Source organism: Cynocephalus volans, chromosome 9 (assembly GCF_027409185.1).
Source record: "Cynocephalus volans isolate mCynVol1 chromosome 9, mCynVol1.pri, whole genome shotgun sequence".
NCBI lineage: Eukaryota > Metazoa > Chordata > Mammalia > Dermoptera > Cynocephalidae > Cynocephalus > Cynocephalus volans.
The window spans coordinates 86,388,676-86,412,730 of record NC_084468.1 but is presented as its reverse complement, the minus strand read 5'-3'; the positions used below and the strand labels follow the sequence as shown (position 1 = coordinate 86,412,730).

At 36.5% G+C, this 24,055-nt stretch overlaps 1 protein-coding gene across 1 annotated transcript; it reads left to right on the top strand.

The window, feature by feature from the left end:
• Positions 1 to 8,247: 8,247 nt before the first annotated feature.
• LOC134385993 (alcohol dehydrogenase 1C-like) lies at positions 8,248 to 22,227 on the top strand. The gene is made up of 9 exons (XM_063107848.1): positions 8,248 to 8,265; positions 11,211 to 11,312; positions 11,925 to 12,063; positions 13,796 to 13,883; positions 13,981 to 14,200; positions 16,221 to 16,481; positions 18,392 to 18,527; positions 19,131 to 19,269; positions 22,147 to 22,227. Exons 1-9 carry the CDS (start codon positions 8,248 to 8,250, stop codon positions 22,169 to 22,171), a joined length of 1,128 nt encoding a protein of 375 aa, XP_062963918.1. The 3' UTR covers positions 22,172 to 22,227.
• Positions 22,228 to 24,055: the final 1,828 nt, after the last annotated feature.

The window sequence follows — 24,055 nt, the reverse complement described above, 5'->3', positions numbered from 1 at the left end:
AATATCTGTTTAGATCCTTTGCCCATTTTTTAATTGGGTTACTTGGCTTTTTGCTATTGTATTGTTTGAGTTCCTTATGTATTCTGGCTGTTAGCCTGTTATCTGACATGTAGCTTGCAAGCAATTTCTCCCATTCTGTAGCTTGTGCCTTCACTTTGTTGATTGTATCTCCTGCTGTGTAGAAGCTATTTAGTTTGATGTAGACCTATTTGTGTATTTTTGCTTTAGTTGCCTGTACCTTTGTGGTCTTGCTCAAAAAGCACTGCCCACTCCCATTTCGTGTAGCATTTCCCCTATATTTTCTTCTAGTAGTTTCACAGTTTCAGGTCTTAAATTTAAGTCTTTAATCCATTTTGAGTTTATTTTTGCATATGAGGAGAGATAGATGTCTAGTTTTAATCTTCTGCATGTGGATATCCAATTTTTCTTATTGAAGAGGCTATTCCTTCCCCACTGTATATTCTTGGTACCTTTGACAAAAATCAACTGGCTGTGAGTGCATGGGTTTATTTCTGGGTTCTCTATTCTGTTCCATTGGTCTATGTGTCTGTTTTTATGCCAGTAACATGCTATTTTTGTTACTATAGCTTTATAGAATATTTTGAAGTCAGGAAGTGTGATGCCTCCAAATTTGTTCTTTCTGTTCAAGATTGCTTTAGCCATATGGGGTCTTTTGTGATTCCATACTAGTTTTAAGATATTTTTTCCTATTTCTATGAAGAATGTTATTGGTATTTTGATAGGGATTAATTGAATGTGTAGATTGCTTTGGGTAATATGGACAGTTTGATAATGTTAAGTCTTCTGATCCAAGAACATGGGATATCTTTCCATTTATTTGTTTCCTCTTCAGTGCTTTTCCACCAATGTTTTATAGTTTTGATTGTAGAGGTCTTTCACATCTTTGGTTCAATTTGCTCCTAGATATTTCATTTTATTGCTAGCTATTGTAAATGGGATTATTCTCTTGATTTCTTCTTCAAGCTCTTTCACTATTGACATATAGGAAGGCTATTAATTTTTTTGTGTTGGGCTTTTATCCTGCCAGCATACTGAATTCATTCATTAGTCCTAGCAATTTTTTGATGGAGTTTTTAGGATTTTCTATGTATAGTATCACATCATCTGCAAATAGGGATAGTTTGACTCTCTCCTTTCCAATTTGAATGCCCTTTATTGCTTTCTCTTGTGTTATTGTGCTGGCTAGAAATTCCAGTACTATGTTGAATAAGAGTGGGGAAAGTGGGTATCTTTATCTTGTTCCATATCTTAGAAGAGAAGCTTCCAATTTTTGTCCATTAGGTATGATATTAGCTGTGAGTTTAAAGTATATAGCCTTTCTTGTATTGAGGTACATTCTTTCTCTAATTTGTTAAGTGTTTTTATCATGAAGGGGTATTGGATTTTATCAATTGCTTTTTCAGAGTCTGTTGAAATCATCTTTTGTGGGTTTTTTTCTTCATTCTGTTGATGTGATGTATCGCATTTGTTGATTTGCTTATTCTGAGCCATCCTTTCATCCCTGAGATGAATCCTACGTTGTCATGGTGAGTGATTTTTTAATGTGTTGTTGGATTTGGTTTGCTAGTATTTTGTTCAGGACTTTTGAATGTGTGCTCATCAGGAATATTGACCTGTAGTTTTCTTTTTGTGTTGTGTCTTTTTCCAGATTGCTGTCAAGATAATGCTGGCCCCATTGAACTAGTTTGGAAGTATTTCTTCCTCTTCAAGTTTTTGAAGAGTTTAAGAAGAATTGGTATCAATTCTCCTTTAAATGTTTGGTAGAATTCAGCAGTGCAGCCATCTGCTCCTGGGGTTTCCTTTTTTGGGAGACTTTTTGTTACTGCTTCAATCTAATTAATCACTATTGGTCTGTTTCAGTTTCCTAGTTCTTCATAATTCAACCTTGGTAAGTTGTATGTGTCCAGGAATTTATCCATTTCTTTTAGGTTTCCAGTTTGTTAACATACAGTTGTTTGTCATAGTCTCTTATGATCATTTGTACCTGTGGTATCAGTTGTACTGTCTCCTTTTTCACTTGTAATTTTATTTATTTGAGTCTTCTGTCTTTTCATTATTAGTCTAGCTAAAGGTTTATTGATTGTGTTTATCTTTTCAAAAAACTCTGTTTCATTGATCTTTTGTAGTTTTTTAAATCTCTAGTTCATTTACTTCTGCTCTGATCTTTGTTATTTATTTCCTTTTACTGCTTTTGGATATGGTTTGCTCTTGTTTTCCTAGTTCCTGGAAGTATAATATTAGGTTGTTCATCTAGAATATTTCTTCTTTTTTGATATAGGCATTTATTGCTGTAAACTTTCCTCTTAGAGCTGCTTTTGCTGTATCCTATAGGTTCTGTTATGTTGTGTTTTCATTTTCATTTGTCTGTAGGAATTTTTTAATTTTCTTTTTGATTTCTTCTTTGAGCCATTCATTGTTTAGGATCATGTTGTCTAATTTCCATGTATTTGTATGGTTTCTAGTGATCCTTTTGTTATTGATTTCTAGTTTTATTTTGTTTTGGTCAGAAAAGATAATTGATATAATTTCAATTTTTTTAATTTGTTGAGACCTCTTTTGTGACTTAACATATTATCTATTCTAGAAAATGTTCCATGTGCTGCTGAGAAAATTCTGTACTCTGCAGCTGTTGGATGAAATGTTCTATAAATGTTCATTAGATCCAGCAAGCCTATAGTAGATTAATTCCGATGTTTCCTGGTTAATTTTTTGTCTGGATGATATGCCCTTTGCCAAAAGTGGGATGCTAAAGTCCACATCTATTATTGTGTTGTAGTCTATTTCTCCCATTAGGTCTGATAGTAATTGCTTTATATAACTGAGTTCTCTGGTGTTTGGTGCATATATATTTAGAATCATATCCTCTTGTTGAATTGATCTCTTTATCATTATATAATGACCTTCCTTATAAATTTTTTTTACTTTCCTTGGCTTATAGTCTATTTTATCTGGTGTAAGAATAGCTGCCCCTGCTCTTTTTTGTTTTTAATTTGCATGAAATAACTTTTTCCATCCCTTCACTTTTAGTCAATATGTGTCATTATAGGTGAAGTGGGTTTCTCATAGGCAGCATATTGTTGATTCTTGTTTTATAATACATTCAGAAACTCTGTGTCTAATTGGGTAATATAATCCATTTACATTTAGAGTTATTATTGATATATAGGGACTTTCATAGATCCTTTTTTCCAGTCTTACTCTCTTCCTTTGCAGTTGAGTAGCTTTCTCTAGCAGTACAATTTGATTTCTCGCTTTTTGTATTTAGTATGTCTTTTATTTGTGTTTTGTTGTTATTGTTGCTGTTGTTGTTCTTGTTGTTGTTTTGGTTACCATGAGGCTTAAAAAAACATGGTATAGTAACAAAAAAATATTTTAAACTAATAACAATTTAATGTTGATGTATAAGGAAAAAAACCCAAAGCCAACTCTATGCTTTGGCATCCTTCTCCCCACCCCAACCACTTTCTGACCTTTTATCATTTTTAGTTACATCTTTTAGTATTGACTATCTCTTATACAGTTATTGTATTTGTTATGTCTTGTATTGTATTTGTATTGGTCTTGTTATTGTATTTGTATTGGTCTTGTTAGGTTGTTCCTTTAGCCTTCATACTAAGGATATAAGTGGTTTATTCACCACTCTTAAAACATTATTCTGTGATTGTGTACTTACTTTCCTTGTAAGTTCTATGGTTCTGTACCTTCAAATGCTTTTTTGATAGTCTTTAGAATCATCTTCTTTCAGACTGAAGAACTCCCTTTAGCATTTCTTATACTGCAGATCTAGTATTGATGAATTCCCTTAGCTTTTATCTGTCTGAAAAAGACTTTATTTCTCCTTCATATTTGAAGGTTAGTTTTGCTGGGTACAGAATTCTTGGCTGACAATATTTTTCCTTCAGCACTTTGAATATATCCTCCCACTTTCTCTGACCTGTAGGATTTCTACTGAGAAATCCTCTGAGGGACATATTGGGGTTCCATTGAATGTTATGTGTTTCTTTTCTTTTGCTGCTTTTGGTATTCTTTCTTTGTCTTTGGTATTTGATAATTTGATTATGTGCATCTTGGGGTGTTCCTCTGTAGATTGAATTTGATTGGTGACCTCTGAGCTTCCTGTATCTGGATGCTATCATCTTTCTGTGTACGTGGAAAATTTTCAGCCATTATGCTGTGGATTGAATTGTGTCTCCCAAAGTCCACATACTAGAAACTTAACCCTCACTGGGACAGTGTTAAGAAGATGGGAAATACTGTTGTGGTAACTGAAAAATGGAGCCTGGAAGAGATGATTAAGAGTGTGAGGACCATACCCTCATAAAAGTTTTAATCCATTGATGGTTTAATGGTGATAATGGGCATGTTTCTGAGGGCTTTAAGAGAAGAGACAGAGAGAGGGTTATCTCTCTCTCTCTCCACTTCTGCCATTTTTCCATGTGATACTTTGTGTTGCTGTAGAGTTGCCACTAAGAAAAGGCCCTCACTAGATGTATTCCTTGGACTTTGGACTTCCCAACCTCTGAAATTGTAAGCAATAAATATTGTTTCTTTACAAACTACCCAGATTTCAGGTATTTCTTTTATAAGCAACAGAGATAGACTAATACACATTATTTCCTTAAATGTGCATTCTAGATTTCTTCATTTTTTGTCTCCTTTTGGTTATACCAATAATGTGGAGGTTATTTCACTTAAAGGAGTCCCATGATTGTTTTATTTCTGTTTCATTTTTTTCTTATTTTTTTTCTTTCTGCTCCTCTGTTTGGATAATATCATATGCTCAGTCTTCAAGCTTACTGATTCTTTACTCTGCTTGATCAATTCTGCTAATGGAGCTTTCTATCAAGTTTTTCAGTTCAAATAATATATTCTTTATTTCTGAAATTTCTATTTTTTTTAATTTATTCTATTCCTGTGTTAAGTTTCTTTTTCTGCTCCTGAATTATTTTCTAGATACCATTTAATTTTCTATCTGTATTTTCTTGTGACTCCCTGAACATCCTTAAGATGTTATTCTGAATTCTCTGTCAAATATTTTATAAATCTGCTGTTCTTCTGGTCCATTTCTTGGTGATTTGTTTATTTCCTTTGTTGGTTTCATATGTCTCTGCTCTTTCTCAATTTGTGTTTTTACATTGATGCCTGGACATTTGAGGAGACTGCTACCTCTTCTAGGTTTTACAGGTGTTCTTTGGTGGTGTTAGCCCTTTGCTGGTTTATATCAGAGTTTTGTCTATGGCCTGTGGGGGGTTTTGTCTATTCTTTCATGAATTATTAACCATGACCACCACTTAAACTCTGCACTGGAAGTAATTTGCTTTCCTGTGTTTAATTCCCAAATTGGAGGAACTTCCTGTGAGTACTGGAAAATGAGCTCTGTGCTTGAGCCAAAATGTTGTTTTGCTGCTTATTCTCAAACTGGAGAAGGTTTTTTGTACCAGATTTTAATTGCAGGCCTTTTAGACACTTCCAGGACTTGTGAGGTCACCACAGACACGAATGGACTGTGTGTAAATTTCCACCTAGGACTCAGTCTTTCTTGCAGACTGCAACCCCTGCAATGCTATTGCCCTGACTGGTCTGCACAGTGTGATTAGAAGGCAGATCATCTGCCTATGCTGCACTCAATGCTCCCTTGACAGGTCAGCCTCACCCTTCCCACACTTCAAATATTTCCCACAGGGCAAGCTAGACGTGGGTCCCCAGCAGACTCACTGACCTTTGGGTGATTCCTTCCTCCAGTCAGCTGTGGCCCTTCACTTCTATGTGGGTCCAGGGGAAGATTGCCAGTGGGTTTTGCTGGACTGGGAGATGGTATGGTGCACTTCAAAACACCCTTCTTTCTTGCGAATTCCAAGTAACTTCATGCAAAGTGTGCTTCTGCAGCTTTGCCAACCTCTGGTTGCCACTTCATGTGCTGGGAGCCACTCTCCCCCCCCACCCCACCCCGCATACCACACTGGTCCAGAAGTGGCCAGGGTTTGGAATGTTAAACATAGTTCCTCCTTTTTCTCACCATGACCTCTCACACCTTCCTGAATTCTGCAGGTCTTTCATCTACTTCCCCCAAGCTTCAGTGATCCCAGGATGACAGTTTTTGCTTTTTAAAAGTTGTAAATTGATCAGTTGCAGGGGGGAGACACTGGGAGTTGTCTATTCTTCTATCTTGATGATGTCAGTTTCTTTGCTGAGCATTTAGATTTTTCTGATTTGGCATTCAGAGGAAATTGCCAAGAGCATCTGTATAGCATCGCCTTCGGTTTCTCTGAGATTATTCCCCAAGACCTTTCACAGGGAGCTCTATGAACAAACATTTTCAATATTCTATATTTGCCCTTTATGTCAGAATCAGTGTCAAGGATGGAAAAATATTTTCTAACTGAGAAAAAGGTGATAACTTTAACTCTCTCACCAACTTTGGCTTCATTGTCAAAGTGAAATGTTTGATTTATGGTGTTGGATTTAGGTAGATTAAACACATTTCCATAGCTGCTTAAATTTTTTACTCATTATCCTGCCTCAACACCAAAATATTTGAAAGCTGTTTGACTCTTCATGCACCCACCAGAACAGTTATATATTTTTCCTTTCCAATTTTTTCAAAATAAATATTAACCACATTGCTTTGCCAAGTCACTTGGCCCATAAAAGGAAGAATTTGGATGGTATGATTCTGAGATCCTTGCCAGTTACAGTGTTTTTTCTTAGGCCTCACAAAATATAGAGGCTACCTTTGTGGGGAGATAGCTGAATGTCTTAAACTCTGTCCTGTCCTGCTCCTTTCCCACAGAGTAGTGAAAAGAATATGGGCTTCAGAATCAGAGGAATGTGTCTTAGGATCCTGCTGCTGCCACTTACCGGCTTTGAGACACCTCTGAAGATAGTTAGGCTTTCTACACCTGTGTAATTAAAGGTGGTAACAGACAAACAAAAATGTTGTTCCCTTGACAATTCTGAAAAACATAGTTTACGTTTATGAATATATGTTGACAGACTACATATAATTAAGTAATTAAATGCACTATGACTCTCAAGTGTCACTACAAGTCTTGATATTTATTAAAAACCAAACTCGTATTCTCTTTCTCATACTTGTGGCATTGAACAAAAAACAACTAAAATGCCCAAATGAGAATTTTTTTTATCTATTTGTCAAAATAATCATTATTTAATCTACAATGTAGAAGTCTGCTCTCTACCAAGCTTCCTTGAGTTTTTCAACCAAAATATCCTTCTGTGACACAGCACTGCCCAGATATGCTGACTTGCTTGCTTGTATGCCCTTTCCCCCCAATATACATGTGAGCTTCCTCTCATGTATAGTGATTGTAGTGAGTATTTGGTGAAGATTGTCCTACCTACAAGGATCTGGGATAGGTGCTTTAAATGGATTATTTTATTTATTCACAAAACAGTGGTTTGAAGTGGTATGATTTTTCATCCTCATCTTACAGATGAGGAAACTAAGGCAAAGAACAGTTAAATAATAAGTCCAAGCTCATGCAACTAGCAAGGAATAGGGTCTGCCTGATCCCACAAGCATGTCCTAACCACTGCCCAACACTGCCTCTTGACATGGGTAGAAGCCATCTCTTATTCATCACTGCCTCCCCCTTGGACCCAGCTCAGTGCCTGGCCAGGGAGGTGGTCAGTCACTACTGGTTGATATTGTGTGGAGCAGAAATGCCCAGGACATCTGCTGTGACTGGTTGGGTGTCTGATTCTGCACTAGTGAAGGAAGTGCCGGATCAAACTCGCTCCTCTGGCTCCACTACCTGTGTCCTACTCATTGGTCCTGCTTCCTTCTCCTTCCTAACTGCACCTTGTGGATTCAAAGTTGGAGCTTAGAACAGATGAAAGGAAAACAGTACTCTGAATGACCTATGTAAGATGCAGAGAAGAAAAACATGAAATCTGAAAGAGAGAGGGGAAGAGAGATTAAAATTTATGTGTAGGGAAATATTTAACCTAATGAAAACAAAATGTTATTCAAAATTGACATATTACAAAGTCAAGGTTGAATGCTGGTTCAGTGCCCTTTTCTTCCTGATGTGACTTGGTCTGAGAATAGCTGATGGGTGCAGATTAAAGATCCAGATCACATGTTGAATTGGGTATTACACAAGCAAACAAAATATCTGTGCAATATATATTCATGCTCTGAAGCAAGGAGGAAGTCCACAAGGATTCACCAGTCTCCTGATCTCAACAGAACACAGAAACAACATGAGCACAGCAGGAAAAGTAAGCAAAAAAGATTTTACTGTTGGAAATATATTTTTATTAATAGAATTAATAAAGGGATACAGTATTTAATAAATAATTTAAAATTCATATCTGAATTAGAAATAAGATACACTAAAATACAATATGCAATCTGTGCTACAATACACAAAGTATACTGAGCAACAATGAAAATATGCTATTTCTAAACATCTTTCACAAGAATGTATAGAACCTGTACCTATTGAAGTCTTTATTTCTTACATTAAATAAAATTTTAGTAGTTAAAGTCAGTGTATATTCCAAGGTAATGTTGACTATATGTAAATCTAAAGTTAGAACTCTCTAAACAGAAATTATCTTTATATTAAGAATAATATAAATATGCCATTTAAGTGTTCATAATTTAAATGTGCTATTCTTTGTAATCATATTCTTTTTATAGACTAGCTGGTTAGCTTACTTGTTTACAACATGGTGCTGATAAAACCTAGGTCCAGGGTTAAGATCCCTACACCACCCAGCCACCAAAAACGAAAACAAAAACATAATATTTTTATGGACACAGAAAAGTTAACTCTGACAAAAGTGTTAGGAGAAGAATTTGATTCAGAGGAATTTGGAATATCCTTTTAACCTTACTATAAAATCTTTTACAAAAGACATATTGATCTCAAACCATTATAATCATCAAAGTTAAACAAGACATCAACATGCACATTCTGATTAAAAGGAGCCCGTTATGCACAATTCAGGCAATCTTCACAGAAATCCTCCTGAACAACTGAACAGTATCTTCTCCATACAAAATTCACCATGATTTTATAGAAAATTAGTGCTAATACAATTTAAATCACTTATTAGCACTAGGACCACAGATAATTACTTCTAAACATTCCATAAAGTTATACTTATTCTTCAATGTGTTTACAGGTACAGAGAAACGGGTGCAACCTTTCAATATAACCAATTCTTGTTTTTTAATTGCTTAATTATCAAAGCCTATACAACTGTTTCCAGTACATTTGTTGGTTAGGAGTGGATCATGCAGTAAAATAACTCACTATGAAAGTTCAGTCTGAGGTTCGGACGTTTCTATGCATACCGTGTGGCAAAACAGGCTCCTATCAACAAGATTGACTGGAAATCGGGAGTCTGTGATTGTGTCCTCATTCTAACTCACTTTATTTTTATTCATTACTGATTAGTATCTACAATGTCATATTCTCCCAATGAGAAATAGTTAGAGAAAGGAAAAACTAAATCTCCCAAAATTCAGCTTGAAAGAAACAATGAGTTCATAGAGCAGAAGTGTGAGCCAAGTGTAGTAATGACAATGGTAAGTGCTGAGAGAGGCGGTCAGTGCTCCCCACTCTGGTGCAACGTCAATGACTTAGCTTCAGATAACGCTTCATGTACGTTTACCCTTCCTGCATTTTATTGTCCTCAAGTGCTAAATGACGAGAGCTTCATGAGGTGGTTCTGAGAACTTCATAAATTAAAATCATAAAGAACATAGACTAGTGCCTGGTACATAGAAATAAGTCAATAAATGATAGTAACTGCTATCAATATTGTTCTGATTGTTTTCTTTGACATTTTCATAACTTTCCCCACCGTGGGGTGGGGAAAATGTAAGGATAGATTCATCTTAATTCTCCAGACAGCCAGCTTTGTGACTTTGGCGAAATTATTCAATCACTGAGTCAATTGAGCCTCAATCCTTTTATGTAAAATGAGGTCAACAATTCAGTAACACTGTCCCGGTAGCGTCCTTGTGAGGTTTAAAGATAAAATGTGTAACTCACCCAAAACAGACCACGACATGCCTGCCAATCATAGGCACCCGATACTCAGGACCTACCCACTACTCGAGTCAGTATATTACTTCCAAGAGCTCTCATATTTTATCATGGACCATGGCGAACACCCTGTAATGTGGAAAAAATCGACAAAGATATTGAATTGAAAATGAACTGGACAAGAATAAATTTCAATTGAATTTTAAATCATATGTGCAATTATGTCAATTCTCACTGGAAAAAAGCTCTCTTAATGTACATGCTTTACAACACAGAAGACAGATTTAATGGTACATTCCCAAGCCCTGAAAATAGAAGTTCAACGTTTCTCTTTAAGAACGTCTATGAGTACGCTGTGTTAGCAAGAAATTCAAACACGGTCTCCAGTTTTGAAATATATGTGTGTGGGTGAGTGTGTGTTCATGTGCACGCACACACACACACACACACACACACACACACACACACACACCCATGAGCTTTAACCTCTGCAATTCTTGGCTCAAATCTAATCTGGAAGGAGTCTCCATACGTAAATTAGGTAACAAAACAGGCTGCCAAAGCTAAGTTTCACATGAGGGGTGCAAACGAATAGCACACAGAAGTGGTGAACAGAGCAGATCAAAGGAGGAGAATAGGCAGAGAAAGAGAAGCCACCCTAGGCAGGAAGGCAAGGACGTAACCGTTAGATCCTTTGGCTTCAGCAGAACATTGAGCAAAGGAGCAACGGACTTTCTGTGAACAGACACTGACTCTGTCCTCGAATCATGGTGACTTACAATTTCACTTACAAGCTAACAATAATGGATAACCAACTGATTTTAGGACAGCATTAGGAAATATCAGGAATAAACACCTTTGGAGAAAAACATGAGGATGATCTAAAATTACATATTCCATTTTATCTCAATGTCTTATTATATTTAATTCTGTTTTTCTTTTCTTATAGTATTGCTTTACACATTTTGGTTTTGTTTTTTCATGCTTTGCACATTTTGAAAAAGGTCTTTTTGTTCTCTTAGGAAACCAGGAATGGTCACTTCTATGGAGCACTTTTTAGTCACCATGTGGGGCTAGATTCTGCGTTTATAAAGAAGAAAAGACATAATCCCTGACTTCAAGAGTGGGGAACTACTGGTATAATCATTCTGTTTAATTTTCCAGGTAATAAAATGCAAAGCAGCTGTGCTATGGGAGCTAAAAAAACCCTTTTCCATTGAGGAGGTAGAGGTTGCACCTCCTAAGGCCCATGAAGTTCGTATTAAGGTGGAACATTTTTTTTTTACTACTATTTAATTTTGCTTTTTAAAAATTCAGAGAATATTAAAAATGGAAAAAAACAAAGATTCATTGTACTTGGTCATCTTTGTACATGGTCATCCAGAAAATGAATTTATATTTGTTGTCAAGTAGAATACAAACAGAAATTGTTAAATTTTAAAAAAGTGACCAAGGAGTATGTACAGTATAATTTTAGTAAAATAAAGAAGAATTTGCACACTTGTACAAAAGAAAAGAACAAAAGATATATATTAAGATTTCAAAATCAATTTACATTAGATATTTTCTTGGTGTTATACTGCAATTTCTACTTATGTAAAAGGCATGCATTCTTTTTTATTATGTAAGATAAATATTTCAGGATCAATTATTTCACAGATTATTCTAAATTGTTCAATTAAGAACAGGAAGATAAAGGAGAGCTTTGGACTGGAAAATCTTATGGAAAACTGAATCTCTTGTACTTGGGAAAGTAGGAATTATGAGCAAAATTCTTGAAAACTCTTTAGAAGCTCAATTTCAGGAAATTGAATGTGTTAAATCCAGTTGACGGTCATAATATTCTCTGAATGTAACCATCTTCTCTTTACTCTGCAGATGGTGGCCTCAGGAGTGTGTCGCACAGATGACCATGTGGTTAGTGGAAACATGGTCTCACCTCTCCCTGTGATTCTAGGCCATGAGGCAGCGGGCATCGTGGAGAGCATTGGAGAAGGGGTGACTACAGTAAAACCAGGTACAGAAGTCACACTCAGGGGACGTGCCGTGATGCAGGAACCTGAGATGAGAAAACAGGCAATGAGCAATGGATCAACCTGCACACGGTCGTGGCCAAGCTGGGACTTGAGGGCTTTCCTCCTTCCCTCTCTCCCTGCCCGGCTCAGGCACACACGCATTCAACACTCATGCATTCTCTCCTGCAGCGATTCTGCATTGAGGATCTACTAGATGCCCGGTACCAGCTTCGGGCCTGGGAGCACATGAGGATCAAAGAGACACAGTGCCTGCCACTGTGGAGTTCGTAATCTAGTAACGTCCATGGTAGTGGTGCTGAGCTCTGTCTTCTGTCAGGGCCCGAACAGAATCACAGGAGGGACAAGGGAAACAGCAGAAGCTTCTGTTCTGAGTCCCCAGATCAGTGTATGAAAACAGTCTGGGCGGAGTTCACAAAATAGTGTCTGTGAGGCTATAACCGAATCAATGTGATCTTGTCATAGGAGGTAAGAGGAGCCCATGTACTAATTTTCTCTTCCAATATGGCTTTTATTTCTTGAACATGGAACCAATGAAAAAGAGTAGATGGAAGGAAGTGAAAGAAACATAGCAGAAGGCTTCGGGCCATAAACAGTGTCTGTTCTATTACCTTTAGCGGTGGTTACATGTGACTGGTTACAAATTACTATGTATTTTATTTTCTGTATTTATTTATCCTAATTATACGGTATGTTAATATACATATTTTTAGTGATGAATGGTGAATAAATAGAAAGTTTCCATGCCATCCTCTTTACATAAAGCTTATCTATAAGATGGGATGGGCCAAGCATTTTCCTTGGTTTTGTGGGATAGGTAGCATAGATGATTAAAAATAACAATTATGTTCAATTCTAAAAAATTACTTTAGTCAGAAGATTCAACCTTCCCAATTACCAAATACTTAAACTATGAACAGCAAGGAATAAAATAATCTGTCTAATTTGAGTTTCAGATCTTAGTACTTCCTTTAGTTAGAAAGAATTTAGGAATAAAATGACACCCTTACTTTTCCCCACTGCTTTCTTCACCAAAGCAGGAAAAGGAGGTAATTCATAAGTCATCAGCTAAAAACATCTGAAAATCAGTTTTTATTCTAAAAGAAAGTGCCTAACTCGTTGTTGAGGGCTGAGGTTTTCAAAGGAATTTCTTAAAATCTTTGTTTCATTTTTGTTGTTCTCCTCAAAAATGGAACAAGATTTTGATGAAAGCCTTCACTTTATGTTAAGTATAAGCATAGAAAAACCAAGAATTGGTTATCAAAATACCCACTTTTTTGGTAATCCAAAGTATTACAAAATACCAGCTCTTCCCAACATCAAGTGGAATTATGGCATCCCACTTGCAATTAAAATTTTATATTTATACTTGCACTGAAATTTAAGGTTTAATTAATTAAGGATAAAATAAGATGATGGTTGTAAAAACCACAGGAGAAATCAGGCATGCAATAAAAGTTAACCACTAATACACTGGAAATAACTTTTGAAATCCATGTTGTTTTCTGCATTTGCATTTCCTCTTAGGAATTTTCAGGCATGTATAAACTCAAACCAATAACTAGCAGGCAATGACCGATGACATAGCTATGATCAGACTCTAATTCATGGAGACTTTTTAAAAACACATTCCTCTAATATACACATGTTAGCTTCAAGTTCTTGCTCTATTAATTCCTGGATAGAAATTTAAAAATTTATTTTATATCCCTCCAGGTGACAAAGTCATCCCGCTCTTTAATCCCCAGTGTGGAAAATGTAGAATTTGTAAACACCCGGAAAGCAACCTCTGCTTGAAAAACGAGTAGGTTTCTAATACTGTCTTTGCGCAGCCCATGAATTTTCACTTTAGTTACACTCCTGTCTCACGCCCTTGTGTGTCTATGTGTTCCACTGACCAGTCTAAGCAATCCTCGTGGGACCATGCAGGATGGCACCACCAGGTTCACCTGCAGGGGGAAGCCCGTCCATCACTTCCTAACTACCAGTTCCTACTCTCAGTACACAGTGGTGGATGAGATTGCAGTCGTCAAAATTGATGCAGCCTCACCACTAGAGAAAGTCTGCCTCATTGGCTGTGGATTTTCAACTGGTTATGGGTCTGCGGTCAAAGTCGCCAAGGTAGGAATGACAATGGGCCATAGAATCAGTTACACTCAGACTGTTCAGAAACAGAAAGGGAAGCAATTGCTGACAACACTCAGAGATGATTCTTCATAGATTTGGGGTATGGATTATGAATAGAAAAATGGTCCCCAAAGAATTGAGAGTCTGTCCTTGAAAAGTCACCATTCATCACAGATGAAAAGTTGTTGATATTTAGTTAAAAAAAAGTAAAGATTTCATTTTCAGTAATTATTCTATATTTGTTCTTTCTGGATCTATTAAATTTGGGGGCTGGGAACTCATATAGTCATTCATTCTACAATTAGAGAGCACCTCCAAATTCGTCAGGTACAGAACGTTCTGCTAAGTTCTGAGGCAGCAAAAGTAAATGAAATGAAGCATTTGCCTTTGAGGAGCATCTAGTCCATGGGTCCCCCACTCCCAGAATTACAATCAAAAGTAAATTCCAAATCCTTACCAGATACACCTGCAAACTGAGGGTCACCCACTCTGTGGATTCCTGGGAGGAAAGTAAATGACTCTTTAATGATGCATTTGCTCCACTTATGAGATTTCACTGGTGCTTCTCCTCCCCTGCCATGAACACACACACACACACACACACACACACACACACACACACTTTAGAAGTGGTATGTTTCAAGGAGAAAGTCTCTAAGGGCTCCTCTTCCTAGAACATTGAAAATCCAGTAATATCTTTCGTTTTCTGTAACTGAGACCCAGAGACACAACACCTTTTCCCCAAAATCTCACAGCTAGTTACTATGAGAGCTGAGACTAGAATATCTTTCTCAGATCTCCTACTTAATGTTAAATTGTAATACTCAATCACTAGCACTTTAAAATCATAGTGACAAGCCTCATATTTTTCTAAGTAATGTGGAAAGTGGTTTTGTACCTCATAGTATTTAATAAAATTGGGTGAATGAATGAGTGCATAGACACCCTTAAGGGAATGTAACAGTGAGATCACACAGAACAGTAACAGCATTTTATCCACTCTGACCAGAGAGGACTAGGTTTATTAAACCATCCCTGGCCAATGTAAACTATTTAAATCACATCTTTTCCAAATTTCCGTGACTTTAGCACTAAGTCCCTTGAACAATTATCTCTTCTGATGGAGTAGGTGGTATAAGTGACCTTGCCCACACAGCAGAAGCTGACAGTACTTATGATAATAAATTTCATTCATTATTAAAATATAAACCAACTTTTGTTGCATTATTTTCATTAGTGCATTTTAAAAAGCAGGGATAAAGACGCATGAAGATCACACTGGTCTCAAGCTGTATGAGAGTATTTCAAAAAGATTACAAAAAAATAGAATTAAAAGACAATACAAATCTTTCCATGAATGTTTTGAAGTACCCTCTCATTATCTTAAAAGTACATGCTGAATTTTCCCTGTTTAGGCTTTGCATTAAGCCAAGGATAACTCTTCAATGTGTCAAAGCTAATTGCTGCTCTCATTATATTGGTCATGACTGCTGAAAGTTAATCAGCCAAGGAGTGAATTGTTGAGAGTTTGATTGGATTATTTTTCAGTCACTTGGAGTAACCTTTTCCATTTATTTCATTTTCTGAAAATCGTCTTTGTGTATGTATGAGACAGTGAAGCTTGCTGTAGATGGATTTTAGCCATGGATATTTTCTTCAAGATCGTAGTCACTGATGTCTAGAGTTCAAAGATCATCCAGCCCACTGGTTCTCAGCCTGGGTTTCCCATTAATGTCACCTGGGGGCTGTGTTCCACCTACACAGATTCTGATTTCATTGGGATTTTTTGATGTTTCTCATGAGTCTAATGTGCAGCAAGTTTGAGAACCACTGGACTAGTTCAACCTCCTCAAATCTAAACATGAATTAACTGAAGCCCAAAGAAGTTTTAACAGCAGGTTGAACATCACAGTTAGCCCCTGCTAACGGACAAGGCATGGCTATTTATAAAGCTAAGGCACTTTGTAACAATCATTGATTGCTTGATCCATTTGCGCATTTTCTGTAAGCACAGGTCACCCCAGGCTCTTCCTGTGCTGTGTTTGGCCTGGGAGGAGTGGGCCTATCTGCTATCATGGGCTGTAAAGCAGCTGGAGCATCCAGAATCATTGCAGTGGACATCAACAAGGACAAATTTGCAAAGGCCAGAGAGGTGGGGGCCACCGAGTGCATCAACCCTCAAGACTACAAGAAACCCATCCAGGAGGTGCTAAAGGAAATGACCGATGGAGGTGTGGATTTTTCCTTTGAAGTCATTGGTCGGCTTGACACCATGGTATGTACCATGACATGCCTAGAGATTTCTCCTTCTGCAATCTGGAGAATGCTTAAGAAGCAGAATATAAATATTATATTTATAATATAATATATATAATATATATGTAATATAAAATAAATATTTTTAAAGGATAAATGGCAATTTTCCATCTCTTGTTGGTTACCTGGATTGTTTATTTCTGTGAGAAATCTTTCATTCTGTAAGCTAAGCAATCCTGTCTCAATTATATTTCATCTTTAAACAGAGAAAAAAAAGCTTGTTATTTTCCATTAAGCCCTTAAAAATTTCCATTATAAATTTTTAGTAAAAAATTTCAAAGTCAAGTAAAGATAAATAGTACACACTCTATTCTCAAATTGGCAAGTTTTATTTTCTCCCACGTTCTTAACAAAAATAGTTTAACAATTTTTATATGTTTTTATGAATTCCAGTTCTTTTTCACATGTCATATTTTGGCCAGAAGAAATAATAAGGAATTTTAGGGCAAGTATTAACAGAAAGTGACTAATTTAATGCCTCGCTATGTATTACCACCCAGGCAACACAATGCCTACCACATGGCTGGCAACCAATATCTATGTTGGACTGAAGACTTTAAAGAGTCAACAGAATTCACCATCCCCCAAATTTAGAGATGCATATCTCATAGCATTGTCTGTGGATTACATGATATAACGCATGTAAAATCCTTAGCACAGTGCTATCTGTCATGTGGTAAAGATCTCAGTAATTGTCAGCTGGTATTATTGGCATGAAATACTATTTCCAATCTTGAAGTGCTCACATCATCTTTGTATATACATGTTATTACTTTCTAATAATTACCAAAATCATTAATTTCTATGGGGAACACATCTCCAGCTATCTTTCACCTAACAAGATTTTTCCAGAATCCTGTGAAAAAGTCCCCAGAAACCAACAAGTTCCCACTGTTGAAGTTCTCCAGCAAGTCCCAGCAGTGCTGGTAATGGGCAGCAGCACCCTGAGGGGAAAATTGCCCCTGGCAGCCTGCACTGGGAGAGTACACAGAGATGATTGAAGTTCTAAGATAACCCAACTATTTCCAAGGCTATAGCTTTTCTCTTTATGCTCTTTTTCTACTGTTTTCCCTCCACTTTCATATGGGGAAATGGATTGTTATTTTATTTGAAGATACCAAATGTCTGATAGCCACTAGTTCTGAGGATATCTGGTCTTCGAAATGTCATAATTCAAAATTAAAGGACTGATCATTATGTATATCAAGAGATCCTAAACCATTTTCTTAATACAGAATGTGTTCAAACTCCTGACTACAGGGGACACGCTTTCTAGACTGTCTTTTAAGATTCCATAATAATAGGTGTATTTAAAATAAAAGCAGTATGTATTTTTGAGAGATAAATAAAACATTTTCAACATGTCCATTTTAGAAATGGACAGTAAAATAGGGATCCATTAAAAAGGGAAACCATCAACTGGATGAGAGACAAAATATGATGATATAATTATTATATTTTGTTCACCATCACAATACCTGGTTCAAAGTACCACATTCAAAATACCCACCTAATAAATGAATGAAGCAACTCCTTGATTGCCCGAGAATCATGTGATGAGGAAACAGTGCTCTATTTCAGAAACTAGACTTCTGCATGTTTATAATGATGTTTGCCCCTTTATTACATTACAAGGAAGAATTAAAAACACAAAATTCATTCATTCATTTTGCCTTTAAAAATATTGTGGACATTTCCTAAAGCCATAGCACTATCTTTGTCAGGAAGGAAAATGAGAAGCAAAAGACATAATCTCTTCCCTTCACGCATTCGCAATCTAGCTAAGTCAGTAGTACATGATAATTTCTGTCATGAGTAGGGACTGTCAAGAGTCTACTGTAAGGATACTAACTATTGATTTTATTCCAGCTGGCTGCCCTTTTATGCTGCCACCACGCATATGGCACAAGTGTCATTGTAGGGATACCTCCAGATTCCCAAGACCTCTCGATAAACCCTGCACTGCTATTGACTGGACGCACCTGGAAAGGGGCAGTTTTTGGTGGTATGTACTTAGGCTTCAGGCCAAATTCTAACTAGCCTATGAATTTTTTACCTTTTCCAAGTGATAATCCAGGTTTTGAAAAGCGACGGGGTAAAAATAAGTTGAAAATCCTGTTGGATCTATAGACTTTAAATCCACTAGATGTGGATCTAATGCAGACAGAAGTTACCAAGATAAACTTTCTGGTGTCCCCATAAACTAATTAGGACAGTTCAGAACCATTCTTTTTACACTTGGAAATCTACAGCAATCATTTATGTCTATACTCATTGCCCAAATATAAGTAACTATTGTATTTGCTCCTTAACATCAATCATAATTAAATGATTATGATTAATAATAGTACATAATCATCTGTACTATAATTTCTCTATGAGAGAGATAATAACTAAGGACTCTTGCTTATCTGGGGGATATTTTTAAAAGCCAAAGCACTTCAAAAGGGTATTGAAGCACTCTATCTCTTATCAACCTCAGTAATAGCAATCTGTGGAATGAAGCACTTTTTATAAACTTCCATTTTAATTTTATTTGGAAAGTCTCCTCTCCAATTCTACTACTTATTCGTGGATGAATCTACCCATGATATTGTCTCCTTTTCAGGATTTAAGAGTAAGGATGATATCCCCAAACTCGTGGCTGATTTTATGGCTAAGAAGTTTTCATTGGATCCATTAATAACCCATGTTTTACCTTTTGAAAAAATAAATGAAGGATTTGACCTGCTTCGTTCTGGAAAGAGGTAGATTTTAAGTTTCTTCTTATGGGAGGGGCTTGACGAACAGAGAATGAAAATGGAGAGGATGAGAACAAATCGGAGCGTCTTGGTTTCCGTCACCGGTTCAGTCTCTGCATGTGAAACCTCTAACATCGCACTGTGAGAGGCTAAGAACAGTGTTTTGTGTGTCCTATTCTGCTGACGTCAGATTATGTTGGTTATAGCGACTGTGAATGACCAGAGCCACTCAGCCTTCTTTAACAGAGAACACACACCTTTGATTAAAAAGAACTGTCACACAATCATAATTATAACATAGAGTCACTGAGGCCTCTGCCTGGCCACCTAAATAAGGCTGAAATTTAATGACTGTAAATTTAAATCATATTCACAACAACCCCAAAACTTTCATTATGGAAGCAGGTGAATCTACACTGGAATTCTTTTCTATACAAATCTTACCAGTTTTTCATTTTAAAAATGATTGTTATTTCTTTTTTCAGATTACAAAGAATTTTCCACCTCTAACATTTAACACTGCAACTGCCTAAGAAGATGAATTTTGTCACCCTCATTTCCATGAGGCATAACTAGTAACAGTCAAATCTTCGCTTTTCAGCTCCATATTCCATGCTTTTTCTGCTACCCAACACTTCTTTCTATGAGGTTTTCAATTTTAAATAGCATTTCTTAGGCACTCACATAACACAGTATTACAGATACTTCATCTGGCGAATATTATTGAAGGAGGAATAAACTGGCCCACTGTACTAAGTGTCTACCTGCATTATCTCATGTGATTCCCAAACAAGTCTGATATGCCAGTCCCAATTTCACTATCTTAGAGAAGAGAAAACTGGGATTCAGAAAGGACATGACTTGGCTAATATCATGCAAGTGGTAGTCAGGGGAGCCAAAAACCAAGTTATATCTGATTGTTAGCAAAGCCAATCCACTTTCTATTAAACCATGCATAGAACACAGTCATCAAATGTTGGTTATAACTTTCATCATTCCAGCAGGTTGGAAAGTTGATGGCAAATATAGAGATGATCAAAACCAGAAGACAGTGTCGTGCAACAAAAGAATTTGTTAGATTAACTAAATTCACTTCATGACAATGTCATATAGTTGAATGTGCATATTAAAATGTAATAAATCCAGAAATACCACATGTTCTCACTTATTGGTGGGAGCTAAAAATTAATATATAAATTCACACACACACACACACAAACCGGGGGGGGGAGAAGATATAACAACCACAATTATTTGAAGTTGATACGACAAGCAAACAGAATGGACATTGTTGGGGGGGAGGGGGGAGGGAGAAGGGAGGGAGGTTTTGGTGATTGGGAGCAATAATCAGCCACAATGTATATCGACAAAATAAAATTTAAAAAATAAATAAATAAATAAATAAATAAAAATAAAAATAAAAATAATAAAATAAAATGTAATAAATCCTAAGAATAAGCAAAGATTAAAAACTGTAATGGTCAACAGTGGTAAGGGTAAGGTGACATACGTACTTTCATATAGTACTTCTACTAATATTAATTCTACAGTTTTTAGGGAAAGCCATTTGGTAATTTGCTATAGAAAACCTATAAATTCTTAGACCCTTTGCCCCAGTAATTGCATTTCTAGAAATGTGTTCTACATAAATAATCAAATGTTTAAACACATGTTTAAGCATGTTTACCTGTTATTTATAATATCAAAAATATTCTAGGATATCAGAAATATCCTAGAAGTCCAACATTAAGAGAATGGTTAAATAAATTCCAAACAAGCTTTATAAATCAATGAAGCCATTAAAAAGAAATAATTTCACTGCACTGGGAAATTGTCATTATGTCACTGTAGACTAATAAAATAGAAATATCAATTCTATATACAATATAATTCCAAATTTTCAAAAAGAACAATAAAAAATGCACCATGTCTAGAAAAACTTGATAAAAATTCAAGAATATATTAACATGTTTATCTTAGGTTGTGGGATTGCAGATTATTTTCACTTTCCTCTTTACACTCTCCTATATTTTCTACATTATCTATCTATCTTGTTATTATATACATGTACTACATACACATATATATGAAAACATTTTTAAGGAGACAAGAAGATTATCTTTTTCTAAAAGTTGATTTTTAAACAGGTGTTATTTCCAGTGTAAATGCTACATTTCTAATCTTCACAAGAATGAAGTCTTTTAGAATTAATACAAATCAAATTTATTATCCTCTTCTAAGAATCCTTAATCATCTCAGTATCAAAACTCTATTAGACCTTCAACATGGTCCTAACATTATTAAATGATCACTTCTTTCCTGCAAGTTATCTATCATCTTCTAACTTGTGCAACTTTGTTTTTAGCTTTGAATCTCAACACCCCACACTAGATGTGTGACCTGGGGCAAGTTACAACTCTAAGTCTCCGCTTTTATAGTCTCTACATGAAAATAATATGAGAACTTACCTCATAGCATTGTTGTTTAGGCTGAGATTTGAATAGCATAATGCATTAAAAGCACCTGCAAATAGCAGGAAGTTATTACACATTATCAGTCATTGTTGATTATATTCCTCATTATGCCAGGCACATGGGCTTTCAAAAATGAATCCCTAAGGATGATAACATAGAATTGAAGTCTAAATGACAGTGCCACTCAGGATGTTATGAGTGAGCTTAAGATTGGAGAAAACACAAGACAGAGCAGGAAAGATGAACTGCCCTTTTACTTGGCTTGACCTAAATGCAAAGAAATGAGAATGGAGTGGCTGGAAAAACAGAGAGATTTTCACTGGGACACCTCAAGGGCTCTTTGGACTCTCCCATGGAAGACTGTGAATTGTCTAAATGTCAACACAATATCTTTTCTTTCCTATTGCAGTATCCGCACCATTCTAACATTTTGAGACTGTACAGATGTCTGCCCTTATGGCATCTTCTGCGTCCTCCATCCTGTGTCACGTGGAACACCAACTGGTCAACCTCATTAACTCTGTTCTTCAGAGATGCCATCAATCAATCAATCAATCAATTAATCAATAACATGCATAACATGGGGGCTTTCCAGAAGAAACCAATGTTGATGTGAAATCACTTTCATTCAAACGTTAAATCCAAACCAGACAGCTCTTTCAATAAGGTGCTGAATATCTCCTGGGGAATTGAAGTCAATAAACTTTCCTTCTTAATCATTCCACTATGGTCTCTTTTTCATTGAGGACATATATTCCTTGTGACTTCCTGAAGTTTTTGTTCTTTGTAACTCTCAGTCGTTGAAACTCAGTGGAGGGGACCCTACACTTGCCCCCAACATACACATGATGAACGATCGGGCTTTAAGTGGTCTACTTCTACACCTATTTCCACTGTCTGTATTTCCCTTTCTATGAAATACGCCAAAGCTCTGAGATAAAAACTATGGAACAGTGAAGGATAGACATTCATTTATAAGAGGAGAAGATCCAGAACTTCGAAATCTATGAGATTTCTTACTAACTCAAAGGAAATATCACACACTTTCACACAGTGAAGGGAAGTGTTTTACTCCTTTTTTTTTTAAATATTTCTTTTTTTTTTTTTTTTTGTCGTTTTTTCGTGACCGGCACTCAGCCAGTGAGTGCACCGATCAGTCCTATATGGGATCCGAACCCGCGGCGAGAGCGTCGCCGCGCTCCCAGCGCAGCACTCTACCAAGTGCGCCACGGGCTCGGCCCGTTTTACTCCTTTTATACTATTTGCTTGCAGTAAATGCAAAATTGTTCTTTTGAATAAAAGGAGGTCTCATGCTTCATGTGATAGATACGAGGTTCAAACACTAAATGTGAGACAGAACTATTCCTGGAATCATGTTCAAATAACCTTTAATTTTTATTCATGAATGTGCCTTATTGATTAAATAGTGTTAGTTAATGATTACAATTGACTGAACATGAGGCATAAGGTGATTAAAAATAATACGGTGGCATGAACTGTGGGGACAGGATAAAAGCAGCTGTGAAAACATCAGCTTGAATGGGTAAATAAGAAATGGCACAAAACCTACAGCAATATATTTTGTAAGTCGATTTACACACACACATATACAGATGTACATTTTTGCAAGTTATTTTCAATCTGGAACTTTTCTACTAACTACCATGCCTTAAGTCTAGCCAATCGTGCTAGAATGACTCTAATATCTGGATATGTAAAAGCTATGGCCCCTATTTATTAATGTTTTCCCACTCTCAGAGGAAGGTTGGCATTTTGAGCTTTCTCTCTAAATGTGTAATGAAAAGTTGACCCATATTCAGAGGAGTTAATGGCTGTCCTCAAAAGACTTATTTCTTGCTTTGTTACAACCCTACATTGAGGAAAGGACCCTAGACACAGAGCAAAATGATTTGCCACTTACTATGTGACCTTCAGTGAGCCACTCAATGTCTCGGCCTGTCCATCTAGGTTTTTAAAAAAATTCCTCTACCAACCCCTTACAGCTTTATGAAGTTTACATGGGATGATGCTAGTGAAAGGGCTTTGTCAACTGTGAAGTTCCACGTACATGCAGTAAACATTTCATTTTTCTGTCGTAGATGCTGAAGGAGATACTCAGGGTCAAAGCAGCTTCAGAATATCCCTAAGAGAACATCACGGGACACTACCTGCTGTTGGAGCTCCCAGATTTTTACCGGTGTGGACGATGTGCGATATCGTGTGGCACTCCTGGGCTCTCCCACAGACACTCGCATCAGTACTGAGCTATCTGTTAGCTGTTCTGGTCCTTTTCTGTGGGAGGAAAACACCCAGGCACC

Coding starts and splice junctions, on each gene's coding strand:
- LOC134385993 (XM_063107848.1), top strand. Junction 11,313..11,924: donor CCCATGAAGTTCGTATTAAG/GTGGAACATTTT, acceptor TTTACTCTGCAG/ATGGTGGCCTCAGGAGTGTG. Junction 14,201..16,220: donor CTGCGGTCAAAGTCGCCAAG/GTAGGAATGACA, acceptor CTGTAAGCACAG/GTCACCCCAGGCTCTTCCTG.